Raw genomic sequence first — 17222 nt, 5'->3', positions numbered from 1 at the left:
CAATTTCAATTCATGATCCTCCCCAATGTCTTTTTTTTTTTTTTAAGTTCCTAAATGGAACCTAAAAGTAGGAAGACCCTCCCCCCTCTTCTAGTAGACCCTTACCAGAGAACAAGTCAGACTACCTAGGGGGTTAGACAGGGCCTCTTCTTTATCTCCTGATCCCAAGGAGGAGAAAAACAGGGAGGGTCACTAACCCAGGGAGGGAGGAGGAAGATGCATTCCCTCTGGAGAGGGAATGAGAGGCACCCAGGGAGTCCCTCTGTGCTTAGAGGTGGGACAGCAGGTCTGTTGCTGGATTCCAGCAGGTGTCCCAGCCGCAGCTCAGACCCAGGCCTGTCTGACCACACCAGGCTGCCCTGGGAGAGATGGGTCTCTCCCTGCTCTCCTAGCACTGACTGGGTGTAGACACAGTGCATGTGTTTGGGCCCCAGAACTCCCTGTCCTCTCAAAGTCGATCTCACTGAAGTCCATTGACATTTCAAATGCTGACTTACTAATACAGAGAGGCTCTCCTAACAAATGACATCCACTTCCCGTACCCTAAGGCCACCAGACTTCAGCTGATTCAGGTACCAGTAATCCAGGAAATAGGTGGAAGAGATGCAGCATCTGTCTTGGGAGACCTCCCTAAAGAGGAGAATTCCTGAGGACCTGAGCAGCCAAAGGAGACTAATCAGGGTCCCACTGTCTCTTCTGGGTGTTTCAGGAAAAATTTGAGATGCACTGTGAGATCTTTCTGGAAAGGAGGCATGTGTGTTGAGGGGGTTCTTTGTACCACATCAAAGAAGTGCAGCCACCAGGGCTGTGGGTTAGAGAGGTGTCGTAATGAGTCACAGCCTGTTTCAAATGTGGGCCAATTTTTTTCTGCTTCAGAAAAGCAGTTAATGGTAAGCTTATAAGAAGGTGCCCAGGCCACAGGCAGGGGGTGGTATGGTCCAAAGGAGAGAGCCCTGGGCTGGCCCTCGCCCCTCCCTGCATTCTGGCTCTGTCTTGAGCTCTGTGGTCCTCTACATTTGTACAACATGGTCACTGGATCAGATCAGAGGTGACCAGCTCGGAACACTTTGTCCAACAGGACAACCCAGCCACCCCTCCTGGGTAGGAGAGAGAGGAAATGATACGCTGCTTTATCTGTACGAGCTTCAAACTGGCGATAAGCCCAAGGCCAGTCAATTCATGAGCAGACATCTGACAGTGTCCCCACCTCTATGGCAGCTTGCTACGGGCAATAAAAGGGTCCTGACGCAGGGTGAATCTCGGAAACTTTATTCCGTGTGAAAGAAGGCAGGCACCAAAGAGCACGCACTGAATGCGTCTGCCTGTACGAGATTCTGGAACAGGTGGAACAGGCGACTCACCCGTGGGGATATGAAGCAGGTCAATGGCTGGCCGTGCCTACAGGCTGGGGAGCGCTGGGGGAGGGGGAGAGCCACCAGGGAACTTTGTGGGGCTGTGGAAGTGGTTTCTGTTTCTTTTCTTTTTTTAAAATATTTTTTTCGTTGTTAATGGACCTTTATTTTTTTCATTTATTTATATTCAGTGCTGAGAATCAAACCCAGTGCCTCACACATGTGGGGCAAGTGCTCTACGACGGAGCCCCAACCCCAGCCCATGGTTTCTGTTTTGATTGGAGTTATAATTACATTCGTCAGAATTCATTAAGCTGTGCACGGAGGGGACTTTTTCATGTACATGAATTATGCCTGGGAGCTGGGGGTGTAGCTCAGTGGGTGAGCACCGTTTAGCACTTATCTAGCATGCGCAGGTCCCTGGGTTTGATCCCCAGCACTTATAAAAAAAATTATGTCACAATAAAGTTGATTAAAAAAAAATCCCTTAAAGAATCAAGACTACATTTAAAAATTAGGGGATTTCAGGTTGTAACTGGAGTCCCACGGCCACAGTCAGCCCTCCGTTTCATCTGCCCGACCCCAGTGGCGGGGAAGGGAAGGAAAGGGGCTTTAATGGCCACACCGGAGGACAGATATGGAGACACAGTGACCAGAGAGGCTGATGGAAACCTGGAGGTCTTATAGCGCAGGGGAATGCTGGCGAAGGAGGCGATCCTGCTTCATGGCTTGAGGGGATGATTCAGTCCCCAACGTGCCTCCAGGCTGCCTGGGCTCCTTCCTGGGACACCGCCCCTGCTTGGAGGGGAGCTCATCACGGGGGATCTGTGCTGCCAACCTGGCCCTTCTTGCCATCAAGATGCCTGTCAATCAGAGCTGTTGTTCCCGGAATCCAGGGTCGCTGCACAAGAAAGCAGCTCAGGAAAAAAGTTTGAGAGGCAAACAGAGTCAGGGAGGGACAGACAGGATTGGGAAGGTCAGCGACGGGCCCTCCTTCAGGTTTCTCTGAAGTAACATCAGGAGGCCCAGAGCCCAGGGCCCCCTCCTGGGTGACCTCTGAAACACAGACCTGCTCATCTCAGAAGTGACTACCTCCCGGCGCGTCCCCAGTTCCCAGTTAAGTCCTCCCTGGAGACCCCGGTTCTTCCTCGGCTCTGACTCCCTGTTGTCTCCCACCCCACAGGTGTGGCTGAGAGAGACACCACCTATGAGCTGCGTCCCCCAGGGACCCACCCCGATTGCAGCACCCCAGGAAGCAGTGAGGCTCCTGCCAGGTGATTCTGTCCCCTCTTCTCGCCCCTTCCATGCCCGGGGGTGCCTGGGACAGCTGCGCTAGGGACAGAGTGGCCTGGGCTGGGTCCTCCATGTCAAGCCCACAAGCTATTCTGGGCTCTGTGCCAGAAGGCTGGAAACCTTGTCCCTGCAGTGTCCCCGGCAGGGACTTTGGGCAGAGGTTCTGGGGACCCAGGCTTTGTCCCCCTTTTCCAGCTCTATCGTCACCCCTGTCTGTCTCTCCCTGCAGCACGGCCCCCACCCTGAGCCCCCTGGTGGACTCCCACACCAGCAGGATGCTGCCCAGCTCCACCGTCTCCCTCCCCTCCACGGGAAAGCCCATTCTGGACCCAGGTAGGATGGGGAGGGGCTGGGAGGTGTGGCCTGGGGTGGGGGTGGGGAATCAAGGTGGACCCCAGACTCCTGGCGCTTGACTTACAGCTGCCACTCAGCTATGGGCTAATTGCTGTTCTTTGCATGCTTCTTTCCTTTCTTTGCTGTCTTCTTCTTTTAAATATTATGCTTACATCTTTTTATTTTATTTATTTTTATCTGGTGCTGAGGATCGGACCCAGGGCCTCGCATGTTCTAGGCGAGTGAGCTACCGTGAGCCACAGCCCCAACCTTCTTTTTTTTTTTTTTTTTTGTTACTGGGGATGGAACCCAGGGGTGCTCTTCCACAGAGTGACAGCCCTTTCTAGTTTTAAATTTTGAGACAAGGTCTAGCTAAGTTGTAGAGGCTGGCCTTGAACTTACAATCTTCCTGCCTCAGCCTCCTGAGTCATGGGATTACAGGCCTGTACCACTGCACCCAGCTCCTATTCTTTGACTATTGCAAATAGGGATTTTTTTCCCTCACATCCTATCCATACGGCTGTAATTGCTACTCGGAAAAAATTTGTTGAGTGACTACATGACCCTAGTTGCATAATCCCTTTGAGCCTCGGTTTTCTCAACTGTGAAACGGTAGCAGCATAGGCCGTGCAGGATTGTAAGCATGTGGCATGTGGTTAGCGCCTGTGAGGCACGTTGGCCACCGTCCCTTAGCTCCTGTGAACTGATAACCCGGCAATCCCTTTTAGGACTGGCAGTTCCAGCCACTGACGCTAGGTGGCGGTAGTTCCCAAGCCAGTAGTTCTCAAAGTTGTGTCCTGACCCCGCAGCCTCGGCCCACCTGGGAACTTGTTAGAGCCCCCCATCCTGGGCTGCACCCCCACACCTATACCCAGATAACAAGCACACAGGCTCCGGGGTCTGCCTGGCCTGGCCTGGATGGTGACTCTCCCACCCTCAGGGTGACTGGGTGGGATGGGGAGGGGGTTGGAGGCAGTAATGGCCACTAACTGGCTGGGTGTGCTCGTGCAGAGCAGGCCCCTTGCTTCTCTGAGCCATGGCTGAGACGGCCCATTTGATCAGCCTTCCACTCTGTCCTCCTCAGTGATCCGTCCTCCCTGCCCTGGCTCTAGCCACACTGTGCCCTCCTCCACGGCCCCTAGTCTTTGTTCTTTTGAACCTCAGTTTCCTCTTCAGGTTCCTTGACACCTCTAAAATGGTTTGCTCTTCTTGCAACTAGAAATATCAATCAGCTTCCTGGAGCCAGGTAGGGAAGGCGGGATCAGATATAGCTCTGGCTTGGGAAAAGACCAACGACTGTTAGCCACAATGGAATCCAAGTCCCCAGAGAAGGAGGAAGTAGTCTGTGGCTAGTCCTGTGTGGTTGTAGTGAAGGCCCCCAGCTCAGTGCTCTTGGGCAAAGAATAAAGGACATCTCTGTGTTTCAGGACCCATGCTCTTTTGGGTGATCATGGTGCTGGTTCTGGTGGTTGGTTCCACCTTCTTCCTCCTGTGTCACCAGAGGGCCTGCAGGAGGCGATTTCGGCAGAGTGAGTGGAGGTGTCCTTGGGGACCTGGGGAGGATGCTTTCTCTGGGCCAGCTTGACCGGGGTCCCTGCCTGTCCCGCACTCTGGGACCAGTGCCCAGCCCTCTTTCTGATGTCGTTTCAGAGCTCCACCTGTGCCACCCAGCCCAGCCCTTCCCGCCCAAGCTGGAGCCTGTGGGTAAGTGTCCCACAGTCCCCCCTGGGTCTGGGCTCGGGAGACTGGCCTCCTCCCAGCCCAGCCCTGGCCCATCTGTGTGGCCTCCCGGGGCCGCCCCTCCTTTCTCTCCAGCCTCGTCTCTAATGGGGATGGTGGTGGGTTGGGCTGGGGCTCTGGGTTGTGCGGGGCGGCTGGTGCGGACCAAGCCACCGCATCTCTCACCCTCCCACCTGGCCCCCCGGCTCCCTGGCGTCCCGACTGCCCCCCTTCCTGCCCTCCTGAGCAGACCCTGGTGGGGCCCAGGTGAAGAGGGCAGCCTGCAGGCCGAGCCCAGCTCCGTGGCCTTGGGGAGTTGCCTAGTGCCTGTGCCTCAGTGTCTTCGCCACTGGGAAGGCTGCGTGGGAGGGAATCGAGTGGCCTCCTGAGCACTGCGGAGCCCAGGCCCACGGGCAGCACTCGGTTGATCGCTGGGGCCTCTTCCCACAGGAGTCCAGGCCTCCCGGGTCCCAGGTGGCTTGACCCCTCCCTGCCTGGTCCCTGCTCTTATTGCCACCCAACCTCTAGGCTGACCTTCCAGGCAGCAGTCAGGGCTCCTGACCCCTCCCCCCCCCAGCAGGGTTCCTGCACTTTCACTGGGACTGGGTCACCTCGTGCCCAGGGCCCCCTGGGTCATCTTGTACCCAGGGCCTCGTCTCCCTGGGCAGCCTCTCTGGGCGAGGTCCTCCTTAGCACTCCATAGGCATCAGCTGAGCACCTACTGTGTGCAGGGCCCTGACTCTTGGGCTCTGCATAGACTGGGGAATTGCCTTGCTTCCTGGCTTATGAGGCAGCTTCCGGTGACCTGGAGGTGGTCGATTCACAGGGAGGAGATGAGGCTCGGAGGGTGGGGGACGGCTGGCCGGGGCACTGCTCCCTGGGGATTCTGTCCAGCTGCTGTAGGGGCCTCAGTGCTGTCTGCTCCTTCCTCCCCTCAGCTCTGTCCACCACCCAGTGCCCACCCAAGAGCCCAGTGGTCTAGAGACACAGTCACTGCCCCTGTCCCAAGAGTCCCCCAGGACCCTTGGGAGCCTGGCAGGGGGCCGGCTCTTGACCTGGGCACAAAAACACGGTCCGCCAAGGCTGTTTTGAATCCGCTGAGTTTCCGACGTGAGCCGCGCTCCCTCTGCAGGGGCTTTTTGTTTTGGTGGTTTCAAGGCTGTTTCCGTGAGCTGTCGGGCTCCGTGTCGCATTGAAACTGCCATTTGCTTTCTTGACATTTTTCTAGTATTAGACTTTCCATTGCCGTCAGTTTGTTTTCTTCTTTTAAACCTTCGTGAGAGCAGTTCTGTTACAAGAAGAAAAAAAGGCCCAAAGGCCCTCCCTTCCCTTAAGAGGCCAGACCTGAGGACCCGAGCCCAGACTCAGCGGGGGACAGTCTGCCTCAGGCCCTCTCTGGCCCCCCGGCTTCCTGTGGGTCCCCCGGGTCTGGGTAACCAGGCCTGAGAAGGGAGGGTTCAGCAGGCAGCAGGACACAGGTGGCACAGACAGCAGGCGCCACTCCAGCCCCCCAGCTCAGGAGCTGCGGAGGAGCCCCCTGATATGCTCGCCGTCCGTCCATCCTGGAGCAGGCTCTGTGACGGACGGAGTCTGTCCTGGCTCTCCAAGCTTTCAGACCAGTGTCACTGTGGGGATGGGCCAGAGAGGAGCGGATGGGAATGTGTTCCCCACCCCAGGCACATCCGGGACTTCTCCAGGGGCGCTCTCTTTCCCTGGGGCTCACGCTCCATCCCTGAGTGGCCCCGACTGTACTGCTGGTGTCCCCGTGACAGGCATTGGCACAGCACACCCATGATCTCCTTTGACACCTGCAGCAACCTGTGAGGCACCTACTTCCTGCAGATGAGCAGCCCAAGGTGCAGGAAGACGTGGTCACCTTGCTGAGGGCCACGTGCTTAGCCAGTCCCAGGCTGGTTTTGGGGGGTTTTTTAGTTGTAGATGGATGCAACCTTTATTTTGCTTATTTGGTTTTTTATGTGGTGTTGGGGATCCAAACCCAGCGCCCCACGTATTCTTGGCACGCGCTCGGCCACTGAGCCCCAGTCCTAGCCCCAGGCTGGGTTTCTGATGTCACCCTCAGTGCCACAGAGCAGATGATTCTTTGCTGTGGGGACTCTTCTGCACGTCATAGGATGTTCAGCAGCTCACGAGATGACAGTCACATCCCCCAGTTGTGACAACCCAAAATGTCTCCAGATATTGTCACTAGGCCCCCCCTGTGGGCAAAACTGCTCCTGGTTGAGAACCCCAGGTGTAAACCTCTGGGTTAATGAGCCTCCTCCCTCCTTCCTGGGCCAGTTTCTGCCTCTCTCCGTCACGGTCACGCCAGGTGCTCAGGAAGGGTGCAGGCTGGGGACCCAGCAGATGCCCGACTTCGAGATTGTCTGGGGTTTGCTGTGAGTGGGTCAGGCCTTGGGCTGGAGGATCTCAGAAGCGATGTGGGCCTTCCAGGGGATCCTGCTGGATTGCCACCTGCCCCTTCCTGGAAGCCGAGGTCAGCCAGGCCTCTCCCCTGTGAGATTATGTCAGTAGCCAGTTCTTATCAGGTTTCATTTTCTTCATTTGTATCCATATGGATTCACGGATTTCTGTTTGATTCAGCGTGCCGTCATCTGTCATGATCTGTTAGTTACCACCATTGTAACAGACTGCGAGGTCACTGGCCCAGACTGGGCAGCCCCCTCAAGCTGGCTCCTGTGTCCTTGTGTGACATGCCCCCATCTCTTAGTGATTTGGACACTTTTTTAGGGGGAGGGGGTACTGTGGATTGAACCCAGGGGTCTACCACTGAGCTACATCCCTGAATCTTTATTTTTTATTTTGAGGAAGCAGCTTGCCAGGTTGCTGAGGCTGGCCTCCTACTTGCAATCCTCCGGAGTCACTGGGATTATAGGCGTGTGTCACTTCTTTTTTTGTTGTTGTTACTTGAACTCAGGGGCACTTGACTACTGAGTCACATGCCCAGCCATATTTTGTATTTTATTTAGAGACAGGGTCTCACTGAGTTGCTTAGTGCCTTGCTAAATTGATGAGGCTGGCTTTGAACCTGGGATCCTCCTGCCTCAACCTCCAGAGCTGCTGGGATCATAGGCGTGTGCCACTGCTGCCGGCATCACTTCTAAGAAACTCTTGGTTTATCTTGTCCTCTCCTCCCGGAACCCCTCCTGGGTCATCTCTCCAAGGAGCTCCAGGTGTGGACCTAGGGATGCCTGGCACCAAAGCCTGGCTGGGCCTCTAGCCTCTCTGCTTCCTCAGGGCTGCAGGAGGACTGTGCCAGGGATGGGAGGGACCCAGAGCTCTGACACCTGTGTCAGGACTCATTGTGCTCTTGGCGCACGGCCCACTGAGCGAACAGCTTTGGGATGCCACGTTCTTGTCCTGGGGTCACTGCTACACAGTGTGACCTGGGCTTGGCCCCCGGAAGGTTTTCTGGGAAGATCGTGGTTATTCCAAAAAGCAAGGAAACCGTAACTGAGCCAGACTGAAGCTTTGTGAAATCTGACCTCTGCCCGCGGCAGGATTTGCTTTGGGTCTTTATCAAAGCACTTGCGGGTCCTAACAGGGGTGCAGGCAGAGGCCAGAACCTTCTGGATCCTGCCTTATTGCCTTGTGTCATTTGACACTTGTTTTCAAGCGTCTTCCGTGTCACCTGCTGGTCTGCTTTTCCGCGTGGTCGAGCGCCAGCCTTGTCAACACCCCAGGCTTTGTGGGACCCACCGTGTGCCAGCAGCAGCCTGGCACCTTCCCTTGGTCACATTTTGATCAGGAAAAAAAAAATTCTGAATGCACTTCACTTTTTGGAGGAGCTTTAGATTTGTGTAACATTGAGAAGGTGGCTCAGGGTCCTCCAAGCCCCCCACAGGAGGCCTCCCTGCTTAGCAGTGTGGTCCTTTGTCACTGTAAACGGTGACGTGGTCTCCTTGTTGTCAGTGACACCCACACTTCCTCACGCTCACTTGGCTCATAAGGTGCCACCCCCCCACCTTTAGTCCTCTCCTCGGCTCCGGTGGCCCAAGGCTCAGGCTTTCCTTGACCTTGGTGGCCTCGGCAGTTTGCAGGCGATGGCCAGGCATTCTGCAGGATGTCCCCGTCGCTGGGCTTGGTGTGATGTTTTTCTTGCAGTGAGACCGGGCTCTGGGTGTGGGGGAGGAAGTTCACAGAACAGAGGGCCACACCCAGGGTCCAGGGGCTTGGCCTGACTTAGCCCGGGCCACTGCAGGCTGAGAGCCCTCCCCCCCAACCTTCATCAAACCTTCAGGGACTGGCAGGTCTGTCCCACTTTCCAGATAAGGAGACCAGGCTCAGAACAGTGAAGTAAGCTGCTGCCGTCCGCCCAGGTGGCCCCGCGGGGCGTTCAGCTGCCTTTCAGGTGTTGTTAAGTACCTGCTGTCCTCTGCCTTCTGGTTCTCTTTAGGACTTCCTGAGGGTGTGGTCCTCAGAGAAGGTCAGTTGGGCCAAAGGGCTGAGGTTCACCACAGATGGCTCTTAAAAAGACGAAACCCTTTGGGCACAGTGGCCCCCAAGAATCCCAACAACTCCGGAGGCTGAGGCAGGAGGATGGCGAGTTCAAAGCCAGCCTCATCAATTTAGCGAGGCCCTAAGCAACTCAGCAAGACCCTGTCTTTAAATAAAATATCTTAAAAAGGGGTTGGGGGTGTGGCTCTGGGTTAAGCACTCCTGGGTTCAGTCCCTGGTACCAAAAAACAACAAACCCGTTCACAGGGCATGGGCATCTCTGAGAGCCAGTTGGCCACCTCCTCCCCAGGCCGAGTTGGTTGCTTCTATTTATTTTGTCTTGTTACTTCGTTACACACTTTTTTCTCCTGGCCATCCCCAAAGCCTTGGCAGCAAACATCAGCTGGCTGTTTACGAAATTCCAGATTACTCTCAGGAGAGAGATTGGGCTCCGTTGACATCATTTTTTAAAATATGCCTGAGGCCAAAGAGTATCAAAGTCGTGACTTGGCAGTGGACGGCATCCCCCTTGAGGTCCCAAGCTGTGACCTCCGGATGCGACACCCCCACCCCCATCCTCCCCCCTCCCCCCACAGCAGTTACCAGGAAGGATACGTCGGAGGGCACGTGGGTTACACTGAGACTCTACCTCGTTATCTTTGAGCCTCAGTCTGGCCCATTTCCCCGTCAGACGCGGTCCACTGCTGACGGGCTTGTACACGAAGCCCCAGCAGCGCGTCCCAAAGCCACCGAGGGTCCTGCTGCACGGCCACACTGTAGTCAGATTGGCATTTTGTCTCGTTTGTTGGTTGGCCTGCACAGACGTGTCAGTGGGGATTCAGGGCTGCCGGGTCCAGAAAGCGTGTCCTAGCGGCAGCGGGCTGACCTCTAGGCAGGGGGGCCCACTGCGCAGGCCTGACAGCACGTTCTGGGTCTCTGCAGGTGGCCTCTGTGGGGTCCTTCAGGGCTATGCTGGGCCTAGGTGGCCTGCTCTATCGTAGACTCGATGCCAGGTGCCACCCCTGTTTTTCTTAGCTGGCCAGTGGGCCATTAAGTGTCAGGAGATTTTCAGCCATGAAAATCACAAGGGAGAAAATCACAAGGGAGAACACCAGAGCTGGGGGCCCTTTAGATGAGGAGGTAAGGGTTGTGCCCTGAGCCAGGTGCAGTGGTGCACGCCCACCATCCCAGTGACTTGGGGGGCTGAGCAGGGGGATCAAGGGTTCAAAGCCGGGGCTGGGCTTGGGGCTCAGCGGTAGAGCGCTCGCCTAGCACGTGCAAGGCCCTGGGTTCCATCCTCAGCACCACATAAAAATAAGTAAATAAAATAAAGATATGTGTCCAACTACAACTAAAAACTAAATATTTTTTTTAAAAAAGTTCAAAGCCAGCCTCAGCAACCTAGTGAGGCCCTGTCTGAAAAAATAAAAAGGGCTGGGGTGTGGCTCAGTGGTAGAGCATCCTGAGTTCAACCCTTAATACCCCGCCTCACACACACAAAACCAAAGTCAAGGTCATGCCCAAGACTCACTGTTTGGCACCTCCTGAGACCACACAGGGTGGCTCGGGAGGAAGTAAGCCACTGTCCTCCCCAGGCCGGCTGCCCGGGCTCTTTCAGGCACATGGAAGTGGATCTCGGAAAGGTCCTGGGGGGAGCTGGCTCCAGGAGCCTTGGTCAGGGCTCAGCTAAAACCCTCAGGGTCCATTGTCCTCCCTGTCCCTTGCCTTGAGGTCCTCTAGGGGGCTCTGCATGGCACTCTGAGGATTCTGGGCTGTCCAGCCCCTAGAGGCTGCAAGGTGGTGGCCAGCAGAAGCCTCCTGGGCTCAGGTTGGGGCGTGTGCTCCCCCTGACCAGCCGTTGTGCCTGTTGGGGTGTGTGGGGAGTCGGGCAGGGTCCAGTGTGCTAATTGGCTGAATCCCTCCAAGTGAGAGTAGTATGGAGGGGAGGTCCCCTGGGGTCCCTCAGGTCTCCAACTCAGCTGAGCATTGGGAGGTGACCTGACCCTGAACCCGCCACCATGCTCCAGACTGAGGGCCTGAGCCCTGGGCTGGGAGTCAGCACCGCCCACCTACCTTGCTGGAAAGCTGACAGGTAGGTGGGGCAGGGTTGGTGGCCGCCCCTCCTGGCTTGAAGTTGCTGTTCTTTGCTTTTTGCAGATTCCAGACCCAGGAGGAACCTGGCAGTAAGTACCTCCCCTCACCTCACCCAGTCCCTGGGTCTGACCTTTCCCATCAGCCTGTGGTTTGGAGGGCCGCGGGGGAGGGTCGTTCCCTTCTCTCCCAAGTCCCCAGAGTTGGGCCCCTTCGGGGAGCACAGAGCCTGGCAGGCTGGGCCAGGGATGAGGCTCCACCCACAGCAGCCTGGGCTCCTGGCGCAGCCGCAGGGGATTTCCAGAAGGGCTTGCATCAGGACCGTCGGGTCAGGAGAAGGGCTCGACATCCCACTGTCCTCCACTCCTTGGTCTTGCAGACCTGAAGCTAGATGTCAAACCAGCAGCACAAACTTAAACTCGCCACCTGCTGAGCACTGGCTGCAAGCTGGCCGCCTGCTTTCTAAAAGTGTCTCGGGTGCTCCTGACACTCAGGAGCTGCTATGTTGTCCTGTTTCACAAAAGGGGACACGGTGGCCTGGACAAGTTAAGAGGCTACTAGTCAGTGGCTCCATGAGGGCTTGAGCCTGGCTTTGTGTCTCCTGAGCTTCCTCCAAGGGGGAGGCCCCCCCATCCCTTAGGAAGTGCCCTCCATGTGCCCTGCGCTGGGCTGGGGGCTTTGTCACCACTCCTGCAGTTTTTCCAGCCACCAGTACGGGGGGCGTCTGGGGCCTCGTTAGGCTTGTCCTGGTGCCCTGTCCTGGGCCCAGCTTCCCAGGGCTGTGTGGGGAGGTGAGGTAGGGCACTGGCCCCGGGAGCTGGCGGAGGGGCGCTGGCTGAGACACTTGGATACAGTCACTCGGCTCCTCTGTGCCTTGGTTTCCTCATCTGTTAAAGGGGCAGGTGCTGAAATCCCGCTCCTCATGGGATGGTTGGGAGGATCGACGCGCTAGTGTGTTAGAGCAAGGCTCTGCACACAGTGGGTACCGTGTGAGTCGCTGACTGCCATCCTTATTATTTGGTATGAATCGAAAGCTACCGTGGTGCCTGGGAGGCTACGCACAGCACTCCCTGGATTGCTTGTGGCAGCTTTCTTTTTTTTTAACATCTTTTTTTTTAATATTTATTTTTTAGTTTTAAGTGGACACAGTATTTTTATTTTACATTTATGTGGTGCTGAGGATCGAACTCAGTGCCTCAAGCATGCTAGGTGAGCGCTCTACCCCTGAGACACAACCCCAGCCCCTGCTTGTGGCAAGGTTTAAAACAGAGGGGAGACTCCCTGGAGGTTTTAGGAGTGAAGAAAAGAGGGTGTCACCATATGGGGACATGAGGAGTTGGGGATGCCCTGCTCAGCACCCGTTCCCTTCCCACAGCAGCCCAGAAGTGCATTGGAGACCAAGCCAAGCACAGAAGAGAAGAGCTTTGTGAGCCCCCCGGCTGCGGAGACCTGTGTCAATGTGGGCGCAGCCTGCCCGGAGAGCCTGCCCCTGCTGGATTCCAGCCCAGGTGGGGGCCCCTCATCCTCCAGGGACCCCCCTGAGCCCCGAGTGTCCACAGAGCACACCAATAACAAGATCGGTGAGTCGGCCTATTTCAGGGTTCCCGGTGTGGCTCGGGGAGCTGGGGGAGCTGGGGGAGCTGGGTGCCGGGCTCTGGGTGGAAACTGGAGACCCTGGGCCCTCGAGGTCCCCCGGGAAGGGCAGGACTCCCCTGCAGCTGGCCCTGCGGCTGCCCTGGTGAGTTCTGCTAAGGTAGAAGGGCTATGGGTCGGCCTCCTGGAACCACCGGGGGCTTGAGCACAGATTCCTGAGCACAGACATGAGCGCTGCCCCAGCCCCCCGCGCAGGGACAGGAGTGGAGGTGCCCGTGACCCTGAGACCTGCCACTTGTTTGGCACATGTCTTTGCCTCTTACTGTCATGACACCTTCTGGGGACGGTGTCCTTCTCCCCATGTTACAAAGGAGGAAGCTGTGGCTTAGCCCAGTGAGGTCCTTTTGCCTCTCCTATGGCTGAGAAGGACGCAGCTGGGCCTCATCCCGCATCGGCTGGGCTCTGCAGCCCTTGGCTTGTCCGCTGGCCTCTGCAGAAGCACAGAGACCATGTTGGGCCAGGGAACCCAGCACTCCCCAGCTGTGGCTGCCCTTGAGCTTGGACAAACTTGCTGCTGGCCTGGTACAACCAGAGCGCTTCCCCCAAAGTATGCACCTGCCCGGATTCCACCCCTGCTCAAACCCTGCTGCAGTCCCCGTCCCCGTCAACACAAATCTGGGGCTCTCAGTTGGCAGTCAAGCTAGCCCCTCCCTACCAGACTCACCTACTGGACCCTGCTGGTCTGCCTCCCACTTCATGGTGGTTTCCAGAACTTTCAGGCCTGTCTTACCCTCTGAGCCTCTCTGCAAGGAACAACCAACTCCCCTCCCTCAAGTCCAGTAAATTCCTGAGGCTCCTCTTCCAGGAAGCCCTCCCTGCCCTCTCTGCTCTACGGTGTAGTCCAGGTGCCCCTCTGCTGCCTACCCTGAGACCCTGGGCTCTTCCACCCAGGGGCCCAGCACCCAGCCTGGGCCTTCCCCACCTCTACCTGGCGGGAGCTCCTCCTTCTCTGGGAGGGAAACTGACCCTCAGATAATAGCAGAGAGCATTTGATGTTCTGCACATTTCCACGGCAGGCCCTGGTGGGAGAACTTCAGGGCAGTATTTCCTCTTGAACAAACTTTTGCAATCACAACTTTCAGGAAGTTTTCTTTGAAAATAATATGTTTGGGGGAAATGCCAAAGGCTTCCCCTTCAAATTTCCTGAGAATTAAGTCCTTGTTGGAATGTTCAAGCCCACGTTGAGCAATCCTGGCTGGAACTCAGGGCCCAGGGAGCCGAGCAAGGGAGGGGAGGGCCGGCTCTCCCCGGTTCCAGCTGCTCTAGGCTCTGGGCCGCCTTCCCCAGCAGCCCGCTGGCCTCACTGGCGTGCAGCGGGGTGGGCCACACTGCCAAGGGAAGGCCTTGGAGCTTCTCCTGGACAGCAAGACATAGATGACCCCTGTCCTTCTGATGCCACCCCAGCTTCCTGTCTCCTCCTGGGTACCAGGAATGGGGGCCCCCCTCCCCTGTCCAAGACAACCCCCTCAGAGCCCTGGGTGGGCAGGAAGAACCCCCACAGCTGGAGGTGGGCAGCCCTGTGATGGGGCAGAGCCAGAGGGACCAGGCCAAGTGACATGTCAGGGGTGACAGCTCGGTCCCAGCTTTGGCTGCCTCTGTCCAGACCAACCACTCTTCCCCACGTCCTGTCTTCCCGCCTCTCCTCTCTCCTGCTGTCTGCCCTCTGCCCTCCCTTCTGTCGCCACCTGGGGATCCCTTGCACACAGCCTCCGGCCCCTGTGGTCAGTGCTCCCCAGGCGGGGGGCCCACAGGCCTGGTGGAAGGCGGAGGCTGGGGCGCGAGGCCGGCTGCCTGCTCTGGGGCTTGGGGCGCTCCGCGGTCCCCCCCCCCCCCCCCCCGTTCCCCGCCCTCTGGTTCTCACCGTTCTTTCTAACGCTTCTCTCTCTCCTGAGCTTGTGAAAACCCAAAATAGAAGAGCTGTGTTATGCAACAGGCCGAGGATGCAGGGTCCTTGAGAACCTTTCTGGGGTTCCTAAATCGGATGGGTGTAACTGGGTCACCCAGGAGGCAGGGGTCCCTGCACCCCTGTGCCACCCCACCCCTGCTCTCAAGTTCCCTCTCGAGTTTCCTCATTCAGCCTCCAGAGTCTGGGGGGGGACAGCTGGAGCTGGGCCCTGGCCGGAGCCTGAGGTTGTCGTCCTGCCTTCCCAGCCTCTCGGGAGCTCACCTCCCCGAGCCTCCGTGTCTCCCTCCGTGAGAAGCCCAACTGGAAGCCCCCACGCCAGCCAGGGGCCTGTGCCCGGTCCTCGTCCAAGTGATGATGACCCAGCACCCACTCTGCCTGCAGGCCACGAGGCCACGGGGAGATGGCCCCCACTGAGGCTGTCCGGGTCACCAGCTGCTGCTTATTAGCAGGGCCAAGGCCGTTGTCCGTGCCACCAGCTGGCTGGGTTTGCGTGGCCTGAGGGGCCCCTGAGATGCAGGACCTTCAGTCCCAGGCAGAGGGGACAAGTTAGTGGCCCCAGGTGTCTGTTTTAGGAAGTGGTTGGAAGCAGAGAGGGTTGCCTGGCGGGTGGGAGTTCCCTTTGTGTTTTTTCCTGATGACCTTGGGGAGCTCATCTGACCTTGCCAGGCTGCAGGGTCTCGTCTGTAAAATGGGGATAATGAGGGCTCACTCCTTGCAGGAGCCCAGGGGGCCCAGAGCTGACGCGTGGGGAGCGCCTGGGGATGCTCGGTGCGGCCGCTCACCAGGGCTTTTGGTCCTTATAGCTGCTGGCCTTTCCCCACAGCTCCCTTGGTCTCCCAGCCACGTTCAAGAAGTGCCTCCAAAATCATGAGCATCCCCATTAAGTACCATGTGGGCCAGTTCTGTGCATCAGAAAGGGTGTGTCATCGGCCTGAAATCACACAGCAGCAGTGGTAGAGGAGGAGGGACTCGGCCCCTCTTCTGCCTCCTTGCTCCCGTACTGGGCTCTGGCCTCCCCTCCTCACCCATCCTTTTGCCTTGCAGAGAAGATCTACATCATGAAGGCTGACACAGTGATCGTGGGGACTGTGAAGACAGAGGCGTCTGAGGGCCGGGGCCCGGTGGGGCCTGTGGGGCCTGAGGCAGAGCCGGAGCCGGAGCTGGAGGTGGACCATGCCCCGCATTACCCAGAGCAGGAGACAGAGCCGCCCCTGGGCAGCTGTGGGGACGTCATGTTCTCTGTGGAGGAAGAAGGCAAGGAGGACTTGGGGCCCACAGTGGCCTCTGGGAAGTGAGGCCCAACCTGGGCGGCGGGAGGGCAGCTGGTGCCCCTTGGAGGCCAGCGAGGCAGAAGACCGTGTGGCTTGAACTGAGGTCCAGCGGCTAGTAGTGGACCAGGGATGGGGCACCCAGCTCAGCTGCTGCCCAGAGCTCTGGTCTCAGCGGTGGCACCTGACGCCACCAGGACCAGTACCCACTGAGGGAGTGAGCGCGAGGCTGGTTCCCAGTCTCCCCCGTCCCTGGGCCTCAGAGCTGACACATCAGGCCTGCTGGCACGCCCCAGGCCCCAGTTACTGTGAACATGGCTCCCCGTGGGCACGGTGCCCGCGCCTGTGGTTTTTTCTCCTGAGTCAGAAGGGAAGTCGAAGAGTGGGTGTTGGCGCTGGCACCATGTGGGCGACAGCTGTGGCGCTGCACCTCGCCCCAACCTCCCTGCGGCAGCCCCTTCCCTGCCCAGCCCCCATGGTGAGCCCAGGTCCGTCCCCTCCTCCCAGAACGTCCCCACTCAGCCCCGAGCAGGAGGCCTTTCAGGGCCCAGGTGTCTGCAGACCTCCGCGCCTGCAGCACCCACCCTGGCTGGCGAAGGGCCTCGGCTCTGCCCCGGGACTCCTCCCGTCTGCAGCCTGCGGGGGGCCTCCGCTGTTCTGAGGCGCCTCCTGCTCTGTCCTGGGAGTGGAAAGCCACCTCCCAGGTTTGCCACCTCCCAGATTTGCCACCTCCCAGGTTTGCCACACTTGAGAAGCCACCAACACCCGCCCTGCGGCCCGTTCCCACTGCTCTGCACCCACCAGGGTGTGGATGCTGGATGACCCTGGGCTCAAGACGGTCGACCCTACTCTGCACTGAAGGCGGAAGGTGGTGGAGACCTCAGGGCTCTGTGTTCCACAGTAAGGACTAAAGCTGCCCTGACATCCTGCCTGTGGGTCAGCCCCTGGGCCTGCAGCCTCTTAGAACAAACAAGTGACCGCTGAAGCATCTTACAGCCCGGACACCCCTGGACTTACCCTCAGGGGCCAGCCCCGGGAGCTGTTTACTCACCAGCAGCCTCTCTGGAGGAAGTTGACCGCTCAGGAATCACGAGGGTGGTTTCTGAAACCACTCAGATGTTTTGGGGAAAGTTGGAGAGTCTGAGGCACCGT

General features: G+C 57.9%; 1 protein-coding gene across 1 annotated transcript in view; it reads left to right on the top strand.

The window, feature by feature from the left end:
- The window catches only part of TNFRSF8 (TNF receptor superfamily member 8), a 58809-nt gene extending 42149 nt beyond the window's left edge, over positions 1-16660 (top strand). The window contains exons 9-15 of the mRNA XM_081308773.1: positions 2536-2626; positions 2875-2978; positions 4406-4507; positions 4629-4682; positions 11310-11335; positions 12619-12823; positions 15847-16660. Of these exons, the coding sequence (XP_081164899.1) occupies positions 2536-2626; positions 2875-2978; positions 4406-4507; positions 4629-4682; positions 11310-11335; positions 12619-12823; positions 15847-16097 (833 nt within the window). The 3' untranslated portion in view covers positions 16098-16660. The remainder of the gene's footprint in view (positions 1-2535; positions 2627-2874; positions 2979-4405; positions 4508-4628; positions 4683-11309; positions 11336-12618; positions 12824-15846) is intronic.
- Positions 16661-17222: the final 562 nt, after the last annotated feature.

Source organism: Spermophilus citellus (genome assembly GCF_964194105.1).
Source record: "Spermophilus citellus genome assembly, chromosome: 9".
Classification (NCBI taxonomy): domain Eukaryota; kingdom Metazoa; phylum Chordata; class Mammalia; order Rodentia; family Sciuridae; genus Spermophilus; species Spermophilus citellus.
This window is presented reverse-complemented; position numbering and strand designations above follow the sequence as displayed.